The following is a 26,306-nucleotide window of genomic DNA, read 5'->3' as shown; positions in this document are numbered from 1 at the left end:
GGGTTACATAACCCGTCTAGGGCTGCTGCTGAATGCTGAAGTCTGCGCCTGCATCCCCATCTCCAGAGAGAAGAGGTGATGATGGATGTGCACAGTCACAGTGCAGATGGGTATTCCTTGTAAAGAAGGGAGCCCAAAAAGAAGGAACAAAAACAGCAAATTCTGTTGCTCATCTACCCTCCCAGCTGCAGGAAACAGCTGTATTATGACAAAAAGAATTACTCAAGCAGCTGGAACAAAGATCACAGACTACCCTGCTAGCATGCAATGTAGCTGAGAAAGACTTGAACCAGTTCTGTGCAACTTAGGAGAAAGGATTCCAAGATGGTTTAGTAATGTTTCAGTTGGATGGAGAAAATCTTGAGTGATTATAACATTATGTGAGATTTCTCAGCACCCCAATGTTTCAAGAGACTTCTACTAGAACCTTAGGGAAGCATTTGCACAAAAGGGTTACAACCAGTTACTTCTTCTCCCACTCCTCCTTTTCGATTCTTTCTCGAATGACTTCTTTCAGGTATGGCTCCAGATAATATTTGTCCTGGAAAGGGGAAGGGAAAAAAAAGAAGCTGAGCTGGAATGTGAATGCTATTTTGTTTCTGTTTAAGAACAGCACTGGCAGCAGCAACATGACATGGAGCCTTCACATCAAAGGCTGCTCAATTTTAAACAGAAAACACTGGCATCCAAGGAAAAAGCTTAACTTAGAATTCACCAGTTGAGCTGCATCGTGCTCCCCAAGATTTCCCTCTACGACAGCATTATCAAGAATATCTTCAACACATTTGTGTGATCCTCTTATCAGTAATTCTGGCCTAACAACCAATCTTTATTAGGTTGTAAATTTTCTACCACAATTTAGTTCCTGAAATCATCAATAAACAAACTTATGACAACATTTAAAAAGACACACACACAGCACGCTGCTTTGTGTTCTTGCGTATTTGCTCTGCCGGTTCCTTTCTACGGTACACTCCTGTCTCGCGTTCTGCTTATTTGGGCAAGCATCCGATGGAATCCTGAGAGCTGTCTCTTGAGGGTTCCCTTATGTCTCTTGAGGGTTTATAAAACTATGTTTAGGGGGAAAGCAATTAATACCTGTAGGCTGTTGCGCCATAATTGTTTTACCAACACAGATTTTATAGCACTAAAAACATAAGAAGGCCCATGCTGGATCAGACCAAGTCCATCAAGTCCAGCAGTCTGTTCACACAGTGGCCAACCAGGTGCCTCTAGGAAGCCCACAAACAAGACGACTGCAGCAGCATTGTCCGGCTTGTGTTCCAAAGCACCTAATACAATAGGCATGCTCCTCTGATCCTGGAGAGAATAGGTATGCATCATGACTAGTAGCCATTTTTACTAGTAGCCATGAATACTCCTCTCCTCCATGAACATGTCCACTCCCCTCTTAAAGTCTTCCAATTGGACAGACATCACCACATCCTGGGGCAGGGAGTTCCACAGTTTAGCTATGCTTTGTGTGAAGAAATACTTTATCTACTTTAACACAGAAAAAGTTAATAAGGCAAACACTTCCCCCCCCCCCAACCCAAACTGGCTTCTTTGGACAGGATGCTACAACCATACACCCAATAGCCTTCTGTAAGTAGACTGATGCAACCAGAGTAAGTATATGCAGTACACGCTCATTTCCTGCCCTAACCCAATGGAAGAGTGTTCACTCATGGAACCTCCGCCCAGATGCTCGGAAAGACTCAGCATAGGCTCTGCATTCTTATCTCCCAGTTATTTGTCTGCTGCAGAAAAGATGCCCTACAAACACTTTCATCACCAGTCTCGGACCATGAACACTGTGTTCACCTGGAAATCGTTCTACGGCTTGCAATTAGCATCAGAGAAGTTTGAGCTCTCTGCCCGGGAATGATCACTGGAATTCTGCACTTATATCATTCAGTGCCTTTGCTGGCTATTAAAGGTTAGGTATGCATAAAACACTTCAGTTGGTTTACTATCTACATTTCCCCCCCTCCCCCAAACTGTAACAACTGTCTCCTACCTCTTCGTATTTTACCCACTGTTCTTTGGGAAGAATTTGTTGCCTCATGCTCAAGTCTAATGCTCTTTTGATGCGAAATAATCTCGCATAGTACACATCTTCGGGAAGCCTCTTCAGTGCTTCCTTCACATCTTCGTCCTCGTACATGGTGTCATCTCTCATGAGACCTGTAAGAGCAAGATATTTCTCACAGCAACAAAACTACTCTTCGGGCTTCAGCAAAGTTGGGGAAAGTTATAATTTTAGAGCAGGCTCTGACAAGTTCTCTCTGGTTCTAGGAGTCACACTCATTTTTCAGTCTTTAGGGTTTTATACTTTAAGGACCAAATTTGTCTACTTACCGGTACCACAAAGCCTAGTCCTAACTGCTTCAGTTTCTCATAGTTTTATTACAGCATATAAGTAAATAGTAGTATTATATAAATAAATAAATACAAGGGCAACCCCTGGTTGCCATCACCACCACAAGCTAAGACATTTACCATCACGGAACGGTGTAAAGTTAACTACATATAAAACAAGCAAGGACAAGTACTTCAGGCACATTCATTTCTATGTCATACTACAAAACACTCTGATATCAAATGCTAAATAAGGTCTGGGTTGGATCCAGCACTTTGCATTTCCTCTGAGAATTGCCAACAGATGCTAAAAAATAAATCCTTGCTGAAAATACCAGGTGCCACAATGAAATTGCTAAGTGCCATGATGACCTGGGTACCTGGGATTTGTCAAGCCCTGTTTTGGAGCACTTCAAACTTCTATTTATGTCATATACTGTACAAGCTGCTGCATTAGAGAAGTGCCCAGAAACATATGCTTTGGACCAGCGTTTGCAGTGGTCCACTACAAGAAACAATGGACTCAGACATAAACGCTAATCCAAAGGCACCTTTACTTCTAAGCGTGGACTCCAGCCTGGCTCCTCCACCCAACAGTAGCTTCTGAGGGAGCCCCTGAGCCCCTCACTCTGGAGCAGCTGCACTTGTGGCTGTGGGAGCTCTTCCAAGTGGTTTAAGGATCACAGTTTATTTGCCCTTAGGATTGCAATTCCACGTAAAGCAGCAAGTACAACCAAGCTATTTTTCCTGGTGCTTAAAGCTTTTCCAGGACTTGCCTTGAATAAGCAGTTTTAAGTTTCTACCATGCATGCACATGGATTTTTTTTGTGTAAGGCGACTGCTTATTCGCCTAATTATTTTGGTTAACAAATTAGTTCTAAAACATACACATTACCCTAAATACTGGAATACACCCTACTGTGACACCTCCCTATCATAAGCATTTACATTGAAATTTATCTTCACACCTACTTTGCAAAATAAATCTTCTAAAGCCCACTTGCTCAATTACCCACACACCTATATTAGTTCTTTGTAACTTAACGCAGGAATGGCCAGTTCTTTGTCAGGAGACTAATTGAGTCTAATGGAGTTTGTAAGTGCCTTTTCCAACCACTTCTCTTGAGTAGTCAGACTCTATAATAAAGTTCGCACAATCCAGTGGTAAAAGTTATGGAAATGTCCCACTGAGGCATGATCAGGAAATAACAAAAACAATTATATTTGCATGTTGGATGTATCTATTCTATAACTTCTAAAAACATGTGACTTTGCTTCATGAACATTTGGGACTTTTATTACCATATCCTGGTCAAGATTTGGTATGGCAAATGGGTGAGGAAGGCAGATGAATTGTTTTGGAGGATGAATACCTCCACTGCAGGCCACCAACTGGCAATCCTTTCCTAAAAGGAGAGTACCAACTTCTGTATAGCTTCCCTATTTGGCTACCTAGAAACAATTCTTACTCACTTCAGCTAACCAAACAGGAGAGTATTTACAGCCTGGCTCAAGGGCAAAACAATTGAGCTATTCACTAATATATTTGCTCAAACTTCTTCAGTTTAAGTCAGCAGGACTTGGAATTGCTTAATTTTGGCTGGTTCACACCTTAGATTTCTTGGCTTCAACAACATAAAAAGGCCACAATGGAAATCAATATTCACAAGACCACTAAAAGGATAATTGCACTTCAGTAATTAAGAGTTCATTATATCAACACATGCTTAGAATTTCAAAATGACACTTTCAACTGCAGACACCATTTTTCTACAGGTTTCTCTCAACTATTTTCTAGCTTATCAGTAAAATGAAGACACCCACCTAACTTATTGAATCCAGCAGCATTGTAATACCATTTGCGAAGACCTTCAAGCAGACGCCCACCGGCTGAAGCTGAAAGGGACAATCATCACTATTAGCTCAAGAGCCTTGTAGAAGCATTTATCCAGACACAAATATATAGATATTTTAATATGTGTTTTCTTTCACCCATATAGACATGCAGCATTTCTAACTGTTAGATAATACAGGGCCAAGTATTTGGCTGCTATGCAACTGTCTGTAGTTTACACTTTCTTTTGAAAGAAGGATGGTGTATGAACCAACTATTTCTCACCCAGGTTTGAAATGCTGATAACAGCCCTTTCAGACTCCCAATGGGCAAGGTATGGTTCGTTTCATAATAAGGTCGAGAGCTTTTTTTTTGCCAAAGTCTTATCTCTCCGGCCTTTGGTTCTTCCCTGGGAAAGTTGCACTCACAACACGGCAGCTCCTCTCATTAGTTTGTAAAACAAGATTTATTTTTAAGAAAACAAAGAAAATGCTCTCAATTCATAACATGCGAGTAAACCGTCCTACCCATAGTGAAGACCATCAGAAGAGCTAAAAAAAACAAACCCTTTCAGGACGAGGCTGTCTTAAAAAAACCTCCCCCACCAATCAAGGTCGAACACTTAATCACTCTTTGCAGAGCAACTTTCAGTCTTAAAGCCAGAGACATGTTACTTCCATACAACCCCCACGCAGAAGGCGGGTAGCTACCAGGTATTTGCCTTTCTGCAATAAAGACAACAGCCATGCGACATTCAAGGTTGCTGCAACGGTGGCTTCTGAAACGTGAAGTAACTTGGTTGCATCAATGGCAATGTCTCCATGTTTGTCCAGTGACAGCTTAACTTTCTCAGCAGCTTCACGGCATAGTTGTAGATCTGAAGATGTCTTTATCAGATCTTTAAAGGCTTGTGAATCAAATTCCACAGGCTGAGCAGTACTTTCAGTTACAAAAGGAGACTGGTTGCTTTGACCTAACGGCTGTAAAGCTTGCCCCCTCACTCCCTGCTCTCCTGCCTCCTCCTGATGAGTAGACAGTAGCAGGCTCTCCTCACTCTGAGCTGGCAGCTCCATCTCAACAGCCAGCTATGCAACTGTCTGTTTCTTGCTTCTAGAAATCACCGGGAATTGGCTTCTATAGCATGAAATGGGCCTGTTAAGGAAAGTCATCAAATCAATGCGGTTCACCTTAATTTTATTATCTGATGGTTGGACTGCACCCTGGGACTGGCTTTGCTGTTTTTTTCTTTGCTGCACTTCTCTAGCCGGCCAGTCACTGCCTCCCACAGATCTTTGCTTACATACCATCTGGGTTTGAAACGCCACTGCAGGACTCTCTTGGGACTCTGTCTCCCTTTGCCTTTCTTGGTGCTGGTCTTGAGCTGCTGAATGCATCAATGGCTGGCTTGCAATCCAATGGGATCTTTGGTTGCTGTGGAGCACCCTTTTTCACCAACAAAGGGCAGTAAGCTCGAATATGTCCCCATTGCTTACAGTGATAGCAAACTCCCACTGCTGGCATAAGGCTGATGGATTTCCTCTGTTCCTGAACCAAAGCCTCTGCTTGGGCTGGAAAACGTTGTCTAGGAGTTGGGACTGGTGGTCTTTGCTGGTACCCTTCAGTCCTCGACTGTTGTGGGGGCAAAGGTGGCCGATCCCCTTCAGACTTAACAAACCCAAAGCTCTTGGACTGTAAAGGCTGGCTTGCAGCAGCAACTTCATCTAATACCTCTGCAAGTGTGCATGTATTTGCAGGTCTCTGGGCCCGAGCTAAAACCGCATGCTCTTGAGGAATGGCTTGAATAATTTGTTCTCTCACTATTAACTCCAGCAGGTCTTGAAATGTGTGCGCCTGTGCACTCTCTGTCCACCTTACACACATTCTATGGACTCTACTCACAAATGCAGTATAAGACTCTTCTGGTCTCAGGTTGGCAGCACAAAAATGTATTCTCAATTGTTCTGTAGAGAGCCCAAATTGCTGGAGGGCCAAATTCCTAAAATACTGGTAGTCTCTTGCTAGTTGAGCTAACAACTCAGCAACTTCTCTGTGCACACAGCGCCTAATTACTCCCATATACTCTCTGTCAGGGAGACGATAGTCCTTTGCTGTTGCTTCAAACAAGGCAAAGAAAGCTGAGATATCCTCACCTGGCCACAGCTCTGGGAACTTTAGACGGGACCATCTAGCTGGGCATTCACGAAAGGATTAACTCCATTGCCTGATGGCTGTGCACTATCTGAAGGCTGTAGTGGTTTAAGTGGGGTGCCCAAATGATCTTCCTTTGATCTACTTTGTGTTGAACTTTGCCATAGACATGGGTCTGTTTCTAAACACAACTTCTGTCTCTGGGGAACACTTGGCAATTCTTTATAGTCCAACATACTCATTCCTGCAAATCATCTTCAATGCTGAATTGTGGCCTCAACGACAATTCAGAAAAAAAATCTTTAGTGCAACTAGACGGCCCAAAAGTCTCTGTTTTATAAATCACTTGGTCAGGCAGACTGTCAGAGAGCAAAGCCCTTTGACCAAAACTCATGTTGACTTTACTAGGAAGAGAGAAAAAACTTGCTTTGCTTGTTAAGCCTCAGAGCTACTCACAGTGTGCTGCGGTACAAACACATCCAGGGTCTCCTTCGCTGCCACCATGTATGAAACGACTACCTCTCACCCAGGTTTGAAATGCTGATAACAGCCCTTTCAGACTCCCAACGGGCAAGGTATGGTTCGTTTCATAATAAGGTCGAGAGCTTTTCTTTTCCAAAGTCTTATCTCTCCGGCCTTCGGTTCTTCCCTGGGAAAGTTGCACTCAAAACACGGCAGCTCCTCTCATTAGTTTGTAAAACAAGGTTTATTTTTAAGAAAACAAAGAAAATGCTCTCAATTCATAACAAGCGAGTAAAACCATCCTACCCCTAGTAAAGACCATCAGAAGAGCTAAAAAAAAAAACCCTTTCAGGACAAGGCTAATGCCTTAAAAAAACCTCCCCCACCAATCAAGGTCAAACATTTAATCACTCTTTGCAGAGCAACTTTCAGTCTTAAGGCCAGAGACATGTTACTTCAATCCAGCCATTACTAGAAGTAGAGGGGCAGGGGGAGAGAGCCAGCGTGATGTAGTGATTAAGGTGTCAGACTAGGATCTGGGAAACCCAGGTTCTCTTGCCTTGAAAACCCTATGGGGTTGCCCTAAGTCAGCTGTGACTTGACGGAACACACACACTGGGAGAGAACATCAAAAAGCTGAACTGAATTACTGCTAAAGTAAGTTTGCTTTAGCCCCCACCAAACCCGCCTTCATTTCAGCAATTACCTTTCTTCAGAAAGCAGTACTCTTGCAACTTTTGGTTGGACACAAAAACCTCTTTCAGAATTTGTCTAGGGAATGGCAATGTAAAGCAGGATTTTCATTTTATGTGTACCACCATTTGGGGAAGAGATATGGTCAGATGGATTTGGGCACTGAAGTTCACAAAACAGATGAAGTGAGCGATCATTCATTGCTATCCCAGGGCTCTGCCGGCAGCTTTTGTTTCCTTACTCAGCTTTAACGGGAGCAAGCAGGACAATAATTAAGCTCCTAAATAATGTTTTATACTTGCAAAGCATAATTCAAAATTCAACTCAGTCTTATGCCTACTGACTGCAAGTCAGTCACACAGAGTTCAAGTTGGTGTATTACCAAGTGAGTGTGCGCTGAACTGCTGCTTTATTTAGATCGCAAAGTCTTGGTGTGTGCAACTTACATTGTGGCAGGAGACTTGTGGGCTATAAACAATAAAACTAGTTTCCCTGGATGCAGGAACCACAAGAAGAAAGGTTTGAAACCAAACCATAAAGGAGGGGTAGGGGTGTCAATAGTTAATTATCAAACCCAACCAGAGTATCTTGCTGCACTCTAAAGACTATTTAGAGCATATGTCTTTAAAAGTAGTTTACACACACAAATTAAACAACATTTTTGCTAATATTTAAGGCTCTTTCACTATTTTGGGCACAGCAGCCTAAAAAGACGACTTGTCCAGAATTTAACCAGCGAGAATCCTATCCTCCTCCTCCAATAGAGAGTGCTGTACAGAGGTTCCAGTTACAGAAAATTAAACCGTTTCAGAAGACAGCCATGGTGATTTGCAGAAGAGCCCTATTCTAATCCTTAACTTCGAGGAGACCAATAAGATTTTTGGAGTATTAAGCTGGAGAGGAGAGGCTGTCGCTCAGTGATAGAGCTTCTGCATGGCCTGCAGAAGATCCCAGGTTCAATCCCTGGCATCTCCAGGTAAAGGGACTAGGCAAATAGGTGACTTGAAAGACCACAGCCCGAGACCCTGGAGAGCTGCTGCAGGTCTTAGACAATACTGACTTTGATGGACCTTGATGGTCTGATTCAGTATAAGGCAGCTTCATGTGTTTAAGCTTTTGAGAGTCAAAGCTCCCTTCCTCAGATAGCAATTAAAATAATTCAACGGGAGTCCGGTGGCGCCTTGAAGGAGAGCCAGCGTGGTGTGGTGTTTAAGAGCCGTGGTTTGGACTCTGATCTGGAGAACCGGGTTCGCTTCCCCACTCCTACCCACGAAGCCAGCTGGGTGACCTTGGGCCAGTCACAGCTCTCTCAGCCCCACCTACCTCACAGGGTGTCTGTTGTGGGGAGGGGAAGGGAAGGTGACTGCAAGCCGGTTTGATTCTCCCCTAAGTGGCAGAGAAAGTCGGCATATAAAAAAAAAACCCACCTCTTCTAACAAAACGTATCCAGCACAACCCTTCGTGAGTCAGAGCTCCCTCTTTAGGGTGCCACTGGAAAACTGCAACGAACTAACACGGCCGCTCCTGAGGCTACGCAGCAAGCCAGTAGTCCCTTTAAGCAAGCCGCTGCTGCCACGGCCCTTCGGAGCGACCTCCGCCCCACAGACCCCATCGCCAGCAGCCCCTACAACGTCCTCCACCAACCACCTACCAGGCGCCCTCGCCGCCATCTTGACCTCGGCGAAACAAGCGCGCGATGCCTTTCGGGTAAACCACGGGCCCGCGCGGGTCACGTGTGCCGCTTATTTCTCTCACGTGACGCTCCTCCCCCTTTTTTGCCGTCAGGTCGCTGCCCGCAGAGACGGTTTTTTTTCTCCTTCTGAAGACGGACAGTTCCAGCGTCTGAAGGCGGGACTTCCGGTTTCACCGGACCGCCTTTTTAACTGTTTCGCTCGCGAGGTAGAAATAACCGGGCGTCGGCAGGAGAGAAAGAAACAAGGATTTCAGCGTCGCTTTGGTTGAAAGACGTTTGCCTCCCTCCCTCGTCCCCAAAAAGTAGAAGCCAATGCAGGACTTTCAGAGAAATAATTTCCCGCAACAAAACGACCTGAATAGGATTTATGAAACACATGGTCGTTTCCCAGCACCAGGTTGGGAAATCCCTTGTTTTGGAGACGGAGTTTGAGGGTAGGGTTTGGGGGGCTTCAGCCGGGTCCAATGCCATACAGTCCACCTTCCAAAGAAGCCATTTTCTCCAGGGAAACTGACCTCTGTCGCCTGAAGATCAGGTGTCATCCAGATCTCCAGCCACCACCTGGAGGTTGGCAACCGGATGGGGAGGGGAGGTGACTGGCAGACAGGTGAACATCCGTCCTGCAAAGCTGGCCAGTGGGGAGGGAAGGGAATGTGTTTCTGATATTCTGAAATGCTTTAACGCTGCAGTTACCAACAACAACAAAAAAGGCTTAAAACAACCTTACAACATTGTGTTATATACTTAGAAGCATCTAATGCAGTGTTGCCACTCTTGCGCATTAGACATGGCTATTAATAGTACCTAGAAATTATGCGGGGGTAGTTGAACCCCACCTCACATCTGGACATTTTAACTGGGGCTGTTTTAGATTTTCAGCAACAACCTCCAAAACTCACCCTGCAAATCAAGGTGGCAGCAAATGTCGTAACCGTTGAATCGCCCCTCAAACACCTTCCCAATCCAAAGCTAGCACTCAGCTGAAGGCAGGTATCGTCACTCTCATGCATATGTGCTGTGTGTTGTTTACCCCACAAGTAACGCAAAGCAGAGATCACAAATCAAACAAACGAGGAATCCTGTGTCACTCCAGTTCCGATCTCTATGACCAGACAGGCTTGCTTTTAGGGATTCAAAATCATACAGTGCGTAAGCAAAGAACCAGATTGGCAAGCACAAGCTTTCCTGCCCAGAAAGCATGTCATATCGAACAGCAAATTTGCTGGGTAAAGCAGACTAGCAACTTCTGGAGAATGACTGCGTACCCCATTACATTAGGTTTTTAATCTTGACACTAAAATAAATTATAACATTATGTATAAGAAAACTGAGCCCAATTCAACTAAGACGCTCAGGTGAAATATTGTACTCATCGAAGCCACTAAGAATATTTTCCTACTCTTCCCCTATGATGGCACAGTTTAAATAAGAATGAGAGGATTAGGGTAGAGTAATATTTCAGTGCCAATAATCCAACCCCAAAGAAGAGTCTGAGTGCTTGAAACGGATGGTGTGGTATGGATCCTAGAACTATTTGTTAATAGCACAGATTCCCACTAAGGATGCCTAAAGGAGGCATCGAAAAGGGTATTCTCACAGAAACATCCCCCCATACACACAAGTAGATAAAGATACTATTAGCAGAGATATTTATAGCAGTAACCAAGTAACTTGGACAGAGTTTCTGATCTTTCTCAGGTGGGCAGCAGTTCCTGGCTTGGGTGCTACCATTAATAGAGAAGATCTCTCTTCTGAATCAAACTGATGGTCCATACAGAGGCTATAGGCATACTACTGTTTCTGAAGACATGCACAGCTGAAATTACAGAAATAGCGGTCATGTCCTGCATTAGACAGATGCACCAGATCTGCCTCACAGCAATTTTGTTCTTACCATCAAATACCTGGACATACACCAAGAGAACTGGCTCAAAGGCTACTGAAAAATCTTTAGAACACTGAACAAGCAAATAACTCCCAGTCCTGCCAACTCTGTAAAGCACAATGTTGTCTGTAAATCCATTTCCAGAAGTGGTGGTTGACTTCAGCCTACTGAAGTCATCTTCCAGCGCAACTGCGTAACATCAAAATAAATTCTAACAATCAGGCACCATGTCACAGCTTATACTGCACGGATACCTTTCTGGTAGGGTCTTATTCGGACAACTGGTTTGCCGGTACAATGATCCAGAGCTGGAGTCCCCAACTTTTTTGAGCCTGAGGGCACCTTTGGAGTTCTGACACTGTGGTGGGCAGAGCCACAAAATGGCTGCCACAAAAGAGCAGCTGCAGGAGGCACAGCCAGCCATAAAATGGCTGCTGCAGCTTATCTTTAGTCACACAGTGAAGATCTTTGTGCTGAGGTAGTAGCCGCTGCCAAAACAACTTTTAAAAAAAGTCTGCCCAGACAATCAAATTCCCAATGGCCAATCAGAAGCTTTGCTGGACAAAGTGGCTGCTCCCACTTTCTAAAAACACTTGGTGGGGACAAGGAAAGGTACTGGTGGCCGCTGTGGGACACCCACAGGCACCATGTTGGGGACCTGTGATCCAGAGAGTCAAAGTAACAGCCTAGTTCAATGTCCATCTTAAGCCAACTGAAATGAAGAGCCCTTTTGGTATCTGAGACTTCAGCAGACTCTGCCTATGTACTTCTACTATCAATACAAGAAGCTGTCATAAACATAAAAGCAGACACTCTGTACCAGCACTTAAGAATCCAGTTTTTGTGCTATACAGCAAGTTTTGTGACTGTATAGTGCAGTAAGGTATGCAAAATATACATGGCCCTGAGATGGGATCCCTAAAATAGAAAATTGCTAGGGTGAGTTGCCTGGATAGATATGACTACAGACAAAGCACAACATGTTTAGGACAGGAAAATCTCAACCACTGTTAGCAACGGTCCGCTGCAGATCTGACATTGCTGCATTACGTTGGCTAAGGCTGAGCAAGACTGACATATACCACTACAAAACCAAGTAAGAACGGAAACTGATGTCAGTAATTCCTCTTCTTAATGATTTGCAATGCCATATTTCTTGGTGCGATCTCACAACCTGTTGCTGCAACTGTCCTAGGTAGACTCAGCACCTACGCACAAGTTCTGGTCTCATGCTTCTAAATCAGACTGCACATTTTTTTCAAATGTACAATGGGATCTCATTTTTATTTCTGAGTTATTAATTTTTTTTGCTTCAAACTAGCAGTTAGAAAATTTTATAACAGTTCAGACTCTTTGAAAACATGTTACAGTGTTTTCAAAAAACTTTGGAAGTCCTGCAGGGATGTTTTGGCCATTTCTGCACAGAATGCCTCATCAGGCATGGCAGCTAGCCTGTCCAAGGCAATGTAGCTGGGTTCCTTTGGATCATACTGTGCTCTTCCCAGGAATTTAAGAAACAAATGTCTTTCTTTGATTCGTAATAGTTTTGAATTAAAAACCTGCAAATTAAAAAACAAACAAATTTAAAGCTAATCCATATTGCTGAAAAACACATTTGCAACTAATTTTATAAAGCAGATAAAGGTAGTTACATTTTAAAATACATTAAAACATCTGCATATGTTGTAAACAACTGGAAGGCTACATATGTTTGCCTTTAGCATTGGTCCCTTGGGAAGGAAGGTATAGCTCAACCTTGCCAGATCTTGGAAGCTAAGCAGGGTCAGCCCTTGCTTGTATTTGGATGGGAGACCACCAAGGAATACCAGGATTGTTATGCAGAGGAAGGCACAGGCAAATCACCTCTGTTAGTCTCTTGCCTTGAAAACCCCATAAGGGGTCACCATAAGCTGGCTGCAACTTGATCGCACACTGGTCTCTTAAACCAAGTTTTAAACTTCTTGCAGAAATGACTGTGGTACATTAGATATTGTATAACACTGAAGAGTCTCACCTGAGGGAAATGAACAATGATACTGTGCGGAATGCCCATCATGTTGTGCAAGTAATCAAACGTCTCTGTTAGTTTCCTTTTGTTTATGCCCAGAGTCTTGGGAGTTGTGTATACGATGTGCCTAATGTCATTTTGACTAAAGCCAAGTTCAAGTTCATACACCTGAAAAAGAACAATCACAATGAAATCTATTAATACACTTTGGAACACTTCAGGGATGTACTTTGGCTACATTAAAGACCAAAAATTAAATGGGGGGGCCCCCACACTTTTCTAGATTGGTATATAGTAAACTTCCAACACAATCATAAAATGAAGCAAATTGCTTCTAAAGTTGGTTCTTGTAGGTTATCCGGGCTGTGTAACCGTGGTCTTGGAATTTTCTTTCCTGACGTTTCGCCAGCAACTGTGGCAGGCATCTTCAGAGTAGTAACACTGAAGGACAGTGTCTCTCAGTGTCAAGGGTGTAGGAAGAGTAATATATAGTCAGAAAGGGTTGGGTTTGAGCTGAGTATTGTCCTGCAAAAGTGTCCTGTAAGTATCAAGATAATGTGCTAATGATAATGTGCTAATGATCAAGATAATGTGCTAACATACCATACCCTCATTAGCACATTATCTTGATACTTACAGGACAATACTTTTGCAGGACAATACTCAGCTCAAACCCAACCCCTTTCTGACTATATATTACTCTTCCTACACCCTTGACACTGAGAGACACTGTCCTTCAGTGTTACTACTCTGAAGATGCCTGCCACAGTTGCTGGCGAAACGTCAGGAAAGAAAATTCCAAGACCACGGTTACACAGCCCGGATAACCTACAAGAACCAATGAACTCTGACCGTGAAAGCCTTCGACAATATTTTGCTTCTAAAGTCTTTTCTGTTTTACTCTTTTGACCAATAAAATTATTATTTATAGAATCTCAACACCTGTTTTTCACCTGAGGCACACATCTAACACACCATTTTGCTTAATATGAAAAGCATGTTTTAAAAATTTACTGCTTGGGCTCAAGTCTTTAAAATACCACTCACTGACCACAACAAAAGTGATACGGGACGTTTGTGAGCACTCTTTTAATACTGGGATTCTCTTGCAAGGAACCACTGCAAATCATTGCAGCAAGTAGCAGTGCCTTCCGAAAACAGGAAGGAAAGCACTGATTTTGAATCAGGTTCCCCCCATGCAGAGGAACTAGCAGCAGCATTACACCAAAACACTACCACACAATTCTGTAATGCTCATGCAGCAGCTCATAAGAATAGGGTACTCATTCTCATATATGTTCAAAGAGGCAAAGCTCCTGCCTGCCACCCAAGAATGCACTGTGGTTTCTGTGCCGTATAAAAACTAAAATGCAACCTTTTCACAGTGGAATGGCTAAGGGCTCTTGAAGCCTGGTCTAACAATAGCAGACTTACCTTCAGATTTTCTTTAATTGGTTCAAGACTGCCTGTCAGTAACCTTGGAAGACGAGTTACTAAATCTCTGGTCTGTAGTTTAAATACAAAAATGTTGCAGTGATCAGTATTAAGTGACATCTCTTTAAGGTAAAATAAATCTGTTCTTAATCTTCTTTGCTGAATTATTTTCCTATGTAGAGACTTGAGAAAGCATACTTTTTATTGAATGAGCAAGGGACACCTGGGGATGTGGAATGATATAGTATTGCCTCAGTTGCTAAGCAGGGTCAGTACTTGGATGGGGAAGACTTTGTAGAGGAAGGCAACAGCAAACCACCTCTGCTTAATCACCTTCCTTGAAAACCCTATAGGGTTGCCATAAGTCTGCTGTGACTTGATGGCACTTTGCACACACACAAGGGACACTTGACAGGTGACACTTTCTCCTACATTGTGTAAATATTTTCCCTACACAGTAATATCCTTTACATATGAAGATGCTGTCTTCATTAATGCAATTACATGCACACACCAGCTTCCAAACACACAGCAAAACAAATACTTGACAACCCTTCAAGTACTTGAAGATGGTTATGATATCACCTGTCAGTCTTCTCCTCTTCAGGCTAAACATACCCAGCTCCTTCAACCTTTCCTCACAGGACTTGGTTTCCAGACTCCTCACCATCTTTGTTGCCCTTCTCTGGACACATTCCAGCATGTCTACATCTTGTTCCAGCTTGTCTACTGAACACAATACTCTAGGTGAGGTCTAACCAGAGCAGAGTAAAGCAGTACCAACACTTTACGTGATCTGGACACTATAACTCTGTTGATAAAGCCCAAGATTGCATTTGCCTTTTTAGCTACCGCATCACACTGCTGACTCATGTTCAGTGTTTGGTCTACTAAGACCCCAAGATCCTTTTTGCACACACTACGGCTGAGACAAGTCACCCCATCCTATAATTATGAATTTGATTTTTCCTACCTAAATGCAGAACTTTAAATTTATCTTTGTTAAAGTGCATTTTATTAGTTTTAGTCCAATTCACCAACCTGTCAAGATCATCCTGTATCCTGGCTCTGTCTTCTACCATATTTGCTACCCCTCCCAATTTAGTATCATCTGCTAATTTAATAAACATCCCCTCTATTCCTTCATCCAAATCATTTATAAAGATGTTGAACAACACAGGGCGCAGGACAGATCCCTGAGGCACTCCACTAGTCACTTATCTCCAAGTGGATGAGGAACCATTAACAAGCACTCTTTGGGTGCGATCTGTCAACCAGTTTCAGAACCACTTAACAGTAATAGGATCTAAACCACATTTTCCCAATTTGTCAAGAAGATTATGTGGAACCTTATCAAAAGGCTTACTGAAATGAAGATGAACTATGGCCACAGCATTCCCCTGATCCAGCAAGGGAGTAACTTTCTCAAAAAAGGTGATAAGATTAGTCTGACATGACTTGTTCTTGAGAACACAGTTTAACTTTTATTCAGCGAGGGCTTAACTGATAGGGCATTGTATCTCAGGCTGCTTTTTCTTAGCACCTGTTGCTGCTGTGAATGCAAAGGCATCCACAGGGGCAATGGATGTTCTTTATAAATTCAACCCCACCCCTGTGCTCAGTAATCTTCAAAGCAGATCATCTAAATAACCAAAACGGAGGAACAAGGTACCTTTTTCACATTCAACCCGAGTTCTTTTTGGAAGAAACCCAGCCTATTATCCAGCCTTTCCACAGAGAAGAGAAGTAAATGTGGAGCCTGCGAGACAAGCCGTGTGATTGCCTCCTTGCTGAATTTTTTTGATGTTAGATAAGCCACCCTGGAAGAAAGGAAGAAAGATCCAAAGGAAAATTAAGAAAATAAAATGGCCATCACTAATCCAGCTGTGCCAGTTCCTCAACAGTGTCAATCAAATTGACAGATTTGAAGTAATATTAATAAGCAAAGCTGCCAAAAAAAAAGGGTGGAAAAATCTGCAGGTATGACAAAAGCCCATGCCTTAATGAGAAAGGAAAAATAAACACTCCAGCCCAAAACATTAAGAATGATTGTAATGATTTCCAGCTGTATTTAAATAAATAGTCAGTACCAGCCTAGCTCAGAAATAATATTCCTATCCCCAAGGAAAACACTAAAATATGATCACTTCTACAATCAACAGTTGATTTTTAAATAAGAGACTTAAAGAACTGAAAGTTTTATTTCTTAAAAAAAATAGAGTAGCCAAGGCAACAATCCTAAAAATCTATATTTTCCTTGCTCCAAGTGATGTGGGTTTTTCAGAAAAAGTGGAGCACGATCGGATTCAGCATGTTTATTTTGACATATTTAATAACATTTAAAAAGTACTCCATGTCAATTTCCTGCCCCAATAGCAACCAACGCCTGAACTGGAATACTTGATGGGGGAGGGGAGAAACCAAGTGTGGTTTAAATGTTACTTTCAAACAAACTTAAAGCTTTATGTGGAAATTATTTTATTGGAATAATACCTGTAAAATTTAAACACAATATAGCATGTACTTTGCTTACATTGTTCAAATTTAACAACTCCCGCCCAAAGACACTGCAAACTATTGTCACACTAATTTTAGCCAGTGTCCTTGGGTAGTACTGGGAGACCAGCGCCCGGGCCTCCCTGCTGCCATTGGGACCACTCACGGTGGCATAAGTAGCCCGGACGCCGGCATGGGGGACCCCCAACACAGCCCCTTCCTGGTCTCCAGAGGACTTTCATCCTCGGTGTTCAGGAATGGGAAGTGTTTGTAGGTTTATTTTCCCCTACCTCTGGGTTTACAATAAAACATAAATGAACTCTCTCATACAAATCCTAGGGATAATCACCTGGGGGGAAATATTAATTAGAAGGAGAAGAATTGGCTTTTATATGCTGATTTTCTCTACCTTTTAAGGAGAATCAAACCAGCTTACAATCTCCTTCCCTTCCTCTCCCCACAACAGACACCTTGTGAGGTGAGGCTGAGAGAGCTCAAAGAGAACTGTGACTAGCCCAAGGTCACCCAGCTGGCTTCATGGGTAGGAGTGGAGAAACCAAGCCGGTTCACCAGATTAGTCTGCCGCTCATGTGGAGGAGTGGGGAATCAAACCCGGTTCTCCAGACTCGAGACCTCTCTTAACCACTATACCATGCTGGCTCTCTTTAGAATTACAACTTTGAAGCTGCAAAACTTGTTTGATATTGTATTAGCAATGGCATCTGTTCATTCGTATTAGCTTTATGAAATAATTAATTTTTAGAAATGGCAAATTTTCCATGGAAAAATAAATCACTGGAAAAATTTCTGCCCCTTTTCTCCACATACTACAGAAAGACACTAGACACAAACCACTAGAAAAGTCTCCTGCACATGCCCCTTGAAATGGCTGGATTCTGCACAAGGACAGTCAAAAGTATTGAAGCAGGACAAACAACTCATGTCACCATAAACTTCCATTTCTAGGGTAATGACCACAGCCATATACTTTGGGTCCCAGTGAGAAAGATAGCCTATTGATAATAATAACAACTCTTTATAGGATGCTTCTTCAGAGTAAGTATCACCCTATTACTAATAACAATTATGTAGCTGTTCTTGGTCTAAGCACCATGGTTTACAGTGCTGGGCTTGGAGCACAAAACAAAACAGAGCCCCAAATCCCAGTTGAGTATGGATCCATTTTGTAGCCTTTGGCAAGCAATTCTGTCTACACTGTACTTCTACATAAAAATGCCCTGCTGGCTGAGACCAGTTTTCTGTCTAATCCGGCATTCTGTCCCACACAATGGCCAACCAGTTGCCTAGGAGGGCTTAACAAACAGGGCATAGAGGCCAAGACCTTCCCCTGATGTTGTCTCCTAGAACTGGTATTCAAAGATTTGCTGTCTCTGGATGCGGAGGTTCTCTTCAGTCATCTTGGCCAGTTACTATTGGTGGACCTCTCCTCCTACCATGATACAGAGGGAGTAATAAAGAACCAATTACAGGGAAGTGGATTAATGAGAAAATAACATTTTATTTCCTTCACTGATTAGGAGTCCTAGGAATAGGAACAACTAAACAACATTCCAATTTGTTTTCAATTATAAAGTACAAGTCTCCAGTTATGCAAAAACAGATGGCTAACAGGCTTTTCCTGGTCTTTACCTAACACTGAAATAATTTCAGTTTTGGTTTGAACACACCAGGTAAGTGCTCATATTCTTACCCACACCATTGCTAGACAGCAGTAAGCTAAATTTTGTTAAAAATAAAAGCACGTTAACAACACTAACTTATACATTAGCAATATTTCAAAATAAATACTTGTAGAAAAGCTGTCATATGGATATTTTGCAACTGTCAGAACAGTTATGAGTATTGGACTGTTAAGTTTTGCAATGTTTATCTCAAGTAATAAATGCCACATTTATTGAAATGGATGTTGTGTTCTCTGGCAGTGAGGATTCAAAGCAGCAGGACATTCCAGGCAAAGAAGTTACCCATATTGTCTCAATCTGTGCAGAAGTGTTTTAGGCACAGATAATTTATCTATATCCCATTTCCAAGCTGCGCCCCCCTGTCACCGTCTCCACCTATGATGACATATACACAAAATGTAAATAATTCTGCCATTAATCAAATTATGTAAGAGAACACCCCTTCAGCACTCAACGATTCTTTCCAGCTGGAGCTCGTGTTTCTCTGAGGAGTCGATCCCCGCTTATTTAAGGGAGTATGTTTTACTCAACATAGACAGTGTAAGATCCTTTGCTATTTTTTTTAGCAGGCTGGAAATTCAATGCAAACAAACCCGCCTAGGGGACACTTTCTGCTCTGGAAGTAGTTTCACTGAAATGTCTGTAATAGATCTTGCAGCGTCAAGGAGACTACATATTCAAGCAGCTGTGGCAACTTTCAGGATCACTTGGTATCTGCTCCTTGGAGTGAAGAGAATGGGGCAGCTGAAGACCAATTCCTGAGTTGAAAGACTTCTGGGAGAAAAACCTTATCTGAACCACACCTTAGTGTCTATAGCATGTGTATACACACACATACACATACACAGAAAGCCAAGGTAGTGCATTGGCTAGAGGGACACATAATCCCAGCACATTCCATATTAGGGAAACAGGGGAGTGGACATGTTCATGGAAGAAAGGGGTATGCATGGCTACCAGTTAAAATGGTTACTAGTCATGATGCATACCTATTATCTCCAGGATCAGAGGAGCATGCCTATTATCTTAGGAGTTGTGAAACACAGGCAGGATGGAGCTGCTGCAGTCGACTTGTTTGGGAACTTCCTAGAAGCACCTGGTTGGCCACTGTGTGAACAGACTGCTGGACTCGATGAGCCTTGGTCTGATCGAGCAGGGCTTTTCTTATGTTCTTATGTAAGATTATCTAGTTTATGGGCAAGTATTTCTCTGTGGCAGATCGCTGGAGCAGGTTATTGTGCAAGGCCTATGCTAGATTAATAGAATTACTCAACTTTGTCTTGAATAATCCCTTTTATTTGGTTCAGCTCTGCATTTTCTCTTAGACAATTGCAAGAAGGTAAGTCTTAATCTTGCATAAATAGGTCTATGCTTCCATTTAGATGAACAGATCTATGCTGCTGTTTTAACTGCACTATGCTTAGGATACACCACCTTCCGTTTATCAGTGAAGGAAAGGTGTTTTTCTTTGAGCCAAAACTGCTCACTAAACACCAAACCTTTAAGCGGAAGGGTGAAGTACGTGAAATGGATTCTCTGCCACACTATTTTCTCTTTTTGTTTTCATGGCTTTGCTATGTCCAAAAGGCTCCAAGAATACTTCCAACAAAAGATCTCCAGCTTTTAAGTTTTCATATAGTTGCTCCTACATCTGGTTTCATGGACTCCCCACAGGATGAATTTGAATTCTCCGTCCTTGAGTCAGATGTCCATCAGCTTGAACAGTTACACTAGCAAAGTCAAACTCCTTTGGCACTTGCTGTGTTAAGAAAAGCATTAACCAAAAAAAGTGCTCAAATTTCCTTCCCTACCCTAACTTCAGGAAAGACCCCAAGAAAACCAAAAAGGACACATACAGAATCCATGTTCATGCTGGACTCCATTTGGAAATAATCATGTGCAATAATGAACAGAATCTGGCATGCTTCAGGATAGCATATGTTGTATTTGTCTATGCTGAACATTTAAAACTGTGGAATAAGATTGTCAGCAATGCCCTCGCCCCTATAAAATATGACTGCAGACAGCTTAAGGAGACTGTGTATGAAATTCTTCTAGGATAGTAAAATATTTCAGGTGGAAAAAATTGAAAAATAAAGATCATACTCTATATGGCCAATATTTTTGGTTGCTGTTTATTGGAATCATTTTACCTGGTCTCTAGATCTTCTACTTCTTCTCTGAGAATATAAGGGTTTTTAGTGAGGACTGCCCCAAGCTGATTTTCTTCCACACCAACATCCTTAAGAAACAGAAGTATTTTTGCAATATCTTTTTCAAAGTCTAACTTCAGAAGAAGCTGAGCTGCACCTGGACGTTGTTCCACTTTAGACAAATCAACTCCTGCAATAAATTTATCAGAAAACACAGCCTGTCAAACTTTGGGTTTATTGATGGCCCAAGTATGTGCAAGTAACTACTGAACTTTCTATACAGTCTTTGATACATATTCTGGACTCCAGCCAGCATTCTTTAGTTATTCAAGAATTGGAATATACACTCAGGGGGGAAAAATCAAGACAGAAGTTTTAACAATTCTAGTTGATATGTAATACAATAAAAACAGTAATTTTCATGATAGTCGGCCACAGCCAAACACTCTTTATCACTCACACTCAGCTCTTCAAAGTGTGAAGGGATAATTTTCCTCAAGAATCTGGGAATTCCTCAGCAATTTGGCAATTCTTGTGCAGAAAATTGTTATTCTAATCCTGCACACTTACAATGCAATCTGATGCAAAATTAGTCCATCTTAAACCCACTGATTTAGGAATGAACAGGATTGCACTGTTAGTCTCCTTACATTCTACCAGAAATCAATGGCAGTAGCCACTTCAACCATGTGCAGGACTGCAACTTAAAACTGCCAAGTTCACATTGCAAACCTTAGTCATCACTAACAAAACAAACCGCCATTTCTGAGGCAGGCGCTAGATTCTTTTGTCTGTTTTACTCTTTGTATTTCTGCATATTCCAGACTTTACTGCTCTATTTTCTGCCTTGTCTTCATTTCCCAGAAACCTTTTCTTGAAGTAGTGAAGATTTTCAGAACTAGGCTTCTTTTTATCTACAAGCAAGAGGAGTGGTCTCACTGAGAGTCTGAAACACCCAGAGCAGGCAAAATGTTCAGTCCTCAGCCTCTCTTACAAACACATAGAGAGGCCCCTTCCAATGGTACTGTTAGCAGCATGGAAGCCACCGCGACATGGCTTCTGTCTGCCCCACGTGGTAACTTCAGTAGTGTGAAGTAACTTCAGCAGTCAGAAGTAATGTCCCCCCACACACACACAAAATGCCCACTTCTATCAGGCTATTATGCCTATGAAATTATAACTTGCTGCTATACAAGGAAACAGAGTGTCAACTGAAGAGCTTCCAAGACATACATAGAGCCTACCGATATAGGTGTGCTTACCTAGAAGCACCAACTTCTGTAGGGTTTCGGAGCGATCAACATAATCATGAAGCGTGAAAGATTCAAAAGGAAGTGGTGGCTCAGCTACAATCTGAACAGCTTCATCTTCTGAAATCTCCTCCAAGGCTGATGAAGGCAATGGCTCTTCCCATCCTGAAAGGTAATTAAAACGGGAGGAAACCCCCCCCCCAAAAAAAAGTAAACTGATAAAATGTATGAATACACTAAAACATTATTCAGGGTGAACACTTCATTAGCAATGTTGGTAGCCATCTTGTGATACAGCCTGTGAAATGTATTTCTAATTCTTAGCAACCAGCAGCTGAACAATTAGCCATGAAGGAAAGGAAATTTCAGGACAATGTGCTAAAAACATTCTGAACTTAGCCCCGCCACAGGCCTGGGATCCCATCCAGTATATCTTTCTGCACATTCTCTCAATTTTAAGCACTTACAGTTTTTGAAATGACTTGACCAATGCACATTAAGCAAGCACTGATTTCTGCTGCTCGTGAGACAAACGGCTTAACACCAGCTTCAGCCTCCCCTCCTCCTCTAATGTCAGAGTGGGGAGAAACAAGTTTGTCTTAACAGAAGGCACTGAGGAAATGATCCCACTGAAGTACAGATGGTGATTATGGCCGTTCTAAATCAGTGTCAGCATAAGCAAAAAAAATCTAAAGCTTTTCTAAAGAAAAAATTAAGATGTTTTGAGCAGAAATAAGAGTTAGACTTGTTACTGAAGACTGAAACCGAGAAAAATAAAATCTAACCAGTCAAAGCCCTTTGTACCAATAGGAAGAGTACTGAGATTTCAATCAGAATTTTAGATCCAGTGTTATGAGAATCCCCACCCCAAGATGTTCTTCATATAACATTTTATTCATCACTTACCTTCTTCCAACACTTTGGAGTCAGAACTTGATCTTGGTTCAGTTTGTTTATTAACTAAAGAAAGTGAATTGTTTTCAGGACTTGGATTTAGGGCAGAATTAGGGCTTGAACTGCAGAATCTTATGACGTTATCAAAAAGTAGAGTTCTAGAGTTCTTTAATACTGGTTGACGGAGATATCTGCAATGCCACAACAATGGCAAACATGGCTGCTTTAGAGGAAAAGTCCACATTTTCACTGTTTGTTTGCTCAGTTCTCTACTGTTCATGATGTTGCATTTCTTCACCAAACAATAACATCTGGAGATCTGTCGAGTTAACAAAGCCATCTTACATCGATATTCTGTAATAAAAGATCGTTGAAGATAAATGTTTATTGTGCTCACAGAGGGCTGTATGGAAAAAACCATAGTACTGAAGGAAAACTGAAGAGCATCCAGTAACATTTCTGCAATATTATTTCAGTTGTCAACTGCGCACAATTCCGAAACAGTACCGGTAACTGAAGTTCTGTGGCACAAATATGGTAACACTGGAGATATGGAAACAATATAACCTTGATAAGATGCTTTAAGAATATGTCGCACAGGGCAGTTAGAAGAAAACACAATTTAAAATGCTACAATGTTCATTATATCTGATTTGCGCTCCGAGAAACCTGTGCAGCCTGTAACTAGGCACCGAATTTCTCTTTCTCAGCAGGTTGATGTGCTATAGATAAATTACTAACAGATGCAAATAAAAATAAGACACTTGTGGTACCCAAAAAAACTAACAGACTGATTATGGCCCACGTCATCAGAGCCATAGTGTGTCTTCAGCTGACATACTGATACAGATTATGCATTATACACAAACAAAGGAACGGAAGGAAAATTGTTAACAATTAACACAAATGGCAACAAAACATCAAAAATACAATCTGCGACACTCATAAACAAACCTCAGACACAGGATAGGCACAACAACCATTCACAAAATCAGTATTAGGGGATAACAAAACCTTCCTAAACTACCAAGGGTCTCGTTGACAGCAAACACCAACAAATTTACCACAGTGTAAGTTTTTGTGAGCCAGAACCCACTTCATCAGATGCTCATGGAAGTTTATTTACATCATGATAAATTTGTTAGTTTTGAACCTACCGTAACAGTCTTTCTCGTTTTGGCTGCAGCAGAGCTGAAGCTCTGGGACACCCAACTCATTGATTTCTGAACACCACCATTTTTATACCAGTTGTATGTTCTTTTATTATTTTGCATCAAAACTTTATCTCTCTCCAAATCAAAGTCATTGGGAGTGATGACAAAGTTGTAAAGGGTGTGTACTCTCATCAAGGATCATATTTCTGATAGTCTGCCGATCATGTTTGTGGATGAAGGTATAGTACTTGAACATCCCAGCAATTTCCCATGACAGTTTAGTAGTGACTTGAAAGTCACTATTCCACAGAAGAACTACAAAGAGATTCTGAATTGAAATAGTTGATCTAGAATTTATTAGGAGATTTGATATGTCACAACAATGGCCTCTCATTTTGTGAAAGTTCACAACGCTTACCTGCTACGCAATAAAAGCGTCACAGATTAGAGACATGTGATTAACTACCAGTTTTTATATTTGTAATTGCAGTCTACCATTGTCCTTTCATCGCCTTAAAGGGTGAAGAAGATGCAACCTGGTAATAGTCCCACTTACTATTCAAAGCTGACTGGCATTCCACTCAAAATGCCAGGAGGCGGCTTTAAGATCATGATATGAGACATTATTTCCTCCCCTCCCTCCTGTTGAAGAATTCTGAGGGGCTTAAAAGTGTATGTATCGTTCTGTAGGTCTTAATAAAAGGCATTACAGGGCTTTGGATTTTGCTTTGGACCAAGAAGGCTACCTGCAATCTTAGACTGTGCCTTGTGTACTTCATGGCTTTTTCACTCAACTGTTTACAACCAGTTTTGTTTATAACCGAGGTTCCCAAACTTTTTGAGTCACGGAGCACTTTTCAGGAGAGAAATTCGTCACACAGCACTAATTTTCACCTAGCACCTATATACTAAACCGAATGACAGTAGTATTTTTCTTTCCAATCTCTTCACAGAGCACTAGATGTTTTGCAGAGCATAGTTTGGGTACGTCTGCTCTAGAAGATCCACCGCTTCTAAGAACAAATTATCTGTCCCCCCATCCATGACAAAAGCAGCAAAACTAGGGCTGCTCAGTCAAGATAAGAGGTTTCTACATACCGCCAGGAATGCAGAACGATGATTTTGTCAATTAAACACGAATTAATTCTAAACTCGCGCTGTTCTTGCAAAATAAGGGGGCAATCTTGTGGCTTCTCCCATTCCTAGGGATGCCAACTCCAGGATGGGAAATTCTGGATATTTGGGGGTGAAGACTGGGGACGGGCCTCTGGTATAATGCCGTAAGAGTCCACCCTCCAAAGCAGCCATTTTCTCCAGGGGAACTGATCCCAGTAGTTGGGAGATTACTTGTAATTCCAGTAGATCTTCAGGCCCTACCTGGAGGTTAGCAACTCTACCCCACTCCCGTTTTGTTGCTTGGACTCCAGTTTAAATTCAGCTTTGGATGGGGGCTGCTTGCTTCTGATGAACTGACTCAGAAAAGCTTATGCTGGAATAAAATGGTTAGCCTTTAGCCTTGTGCTTAGCCTTGTTTTTATTTTGTCGCTACCAACTGGCTACCCGTCGGGGATTCACAAAAATCGCAGCGGAGCCGACTTCCGAATAAAGACGCCCCCCCCCCCCCCCGCTCATCATGGGCCCAACACCAGCCCAACCTTTTAATCGAAGGAGGCAAAATGCTAGGAAAGGAGGCCATTTGTGCTTGGGAGGTTTTGCCTTGGATTTGCTGCTCTGGTGTTATAGAAGAATTTCAGGAGTTGGATTTTAAACACAAAGACCCAAAGCCAGTTTCTGGAAGAACATCTTTTTATTCCAAACAGCTGTTCGAGTCTCCAAATTCTGCCCTTTGAGACTTTTCTAAACGAAGTCTGGAGCGCCTTGCAAAAGTGGGTTTAGACTTTTATCACCTTCTACAAGCTCAATATAATATTTTAACTACACATATTACATCCTAGCTTTTCATTGGGCTCAGAGGTCTAGGGGATGACCCGTGGAAATCAGAACAACTTTCGTTGGTTTACAAAAATAAGGAAAATCGTTGGTTTACAGAAATGTGAGAATAATTTCATTGGTCTAGATAATACTTGTTTAAAGCTACTGTTAGTGCACCTGGTATTTCTATCTAGTTACAATTAATC

At 42.0% G+C, this 26,306-nt stretch overlaps 2 protein-coding genes across 2 annotated transcripts; both read right to left on the bottom strand.

Moving 5' to 3' along the window:
- Nucleotides 1–457: 457 nt before the first annotated feature.
- On the bottom strand, nt 458–9,207 carry LOC130481948 (cytochrome b-c1 complex subunit 7). Its single transcript, XM_056854733.1, has 4 exons — nt 9,150–9,207; nt 4,186–4,257; nt 2,021–2,187; nt 458–541 (listed from the first exon to the last, which is right to left on the bottom strand). Exons 1-4 carry the CDS (start codon nt 9,166–9,168, stop codon nt 464–466), a joined length of 336 nt encoding a protein of 111 aa, XP_056710711.1. The 5' UTR covers nt 9,169–9,207; the 3' UTR covers nt 458–463.
- A 3,233-nt stretch (nt 9,208–12,440) lies between these two features.
- Nucleotides 12,441–23,369, bottom strand: MTERF3 (mitochondrial transcription termination factor 3). The gene is made up of 7 exons (XM_056854004.1): nt 23,027–23,369; nt 22,133–22,285; nt 20,871–21,060; nt 16,191–16,338; nt 14,519–14,590; nt 13,091–13,252; nt 12,441–12,635 (listed from the first exon to the last, which is right to left on the bottom strand). The coding sequence occupies exons 1-7, from the start codon at nt 23,352–23,354 to the stop codon at nt 12,441–12,443; spliced, it is 1,248 nt and encodes a 415-aa protein (XP_056709982.1). The 5' UTR covers nt 23,355–23,369.
- Between the last annotated feature and the right edge of the window lie 2,937 nt (nt 23,370–26,306).

Source organism: Euleptes europaea, chromosome 8 (genome assembly GCF_029931775.1).
Source record: "Euleptes europaea isolate rEulEur1 chromosome 8, rEulEur1.hap1, whole genome shotgun sequence".
NCBI lineage: Eukaryota > Metazoa > Chordata > Lepidosauria > Squamata > Sphaerodactylidae > Euleptes > Euleptes europaea.
The sequence above is the reverse complement of the archived record's forward strand: the minus strand, read 5'-3'. Positions and strand labels throughout refer to the sequence as shown.

Excerpts from the sequence above, each read along its gene's own strand:
- MTERF3 (XM_056854004.1), bottom strand. The coding sequence starts at position 23,354 with ATGGCTTTGTTAACTCGACAGATCTCCAGATGTTATTGTTTGGTGAAG. Across the intron at positions 13,253-14,518 it reads CAATTAAAGAAAATCTGAAG|GTGTATGAACTTGAACTTGG; the intron begins GTAAGTCTGCTA and ends GTTCTTTTTCAG. Across the intron at positions 12,636-13,090 it reads TCATTGTTCATTTCCCTCAG|GTTTTTAATTCAAAACTATT; the intron begins GTGAGACTCTTC and ends TTTAATTTGCAG.
- LOC130481948 (XM_056854733.1), bottom strand. Across the intron at positions 2,188-4,185 it reads TGCTGGATTCAATAAGTTAG|GTCTCATGAGAGATGACACC; the intron begins GTGGGTGTCTTC and ends TTGCTCTTACAG. Across the intron at positions 542-2,020 it reads AGTGGGTAAAATACGAAGAG|GACAAATATTATCTGGAGCC; the intron begins GTAGGAGACAGT and ends TCCCCTTTCCAG.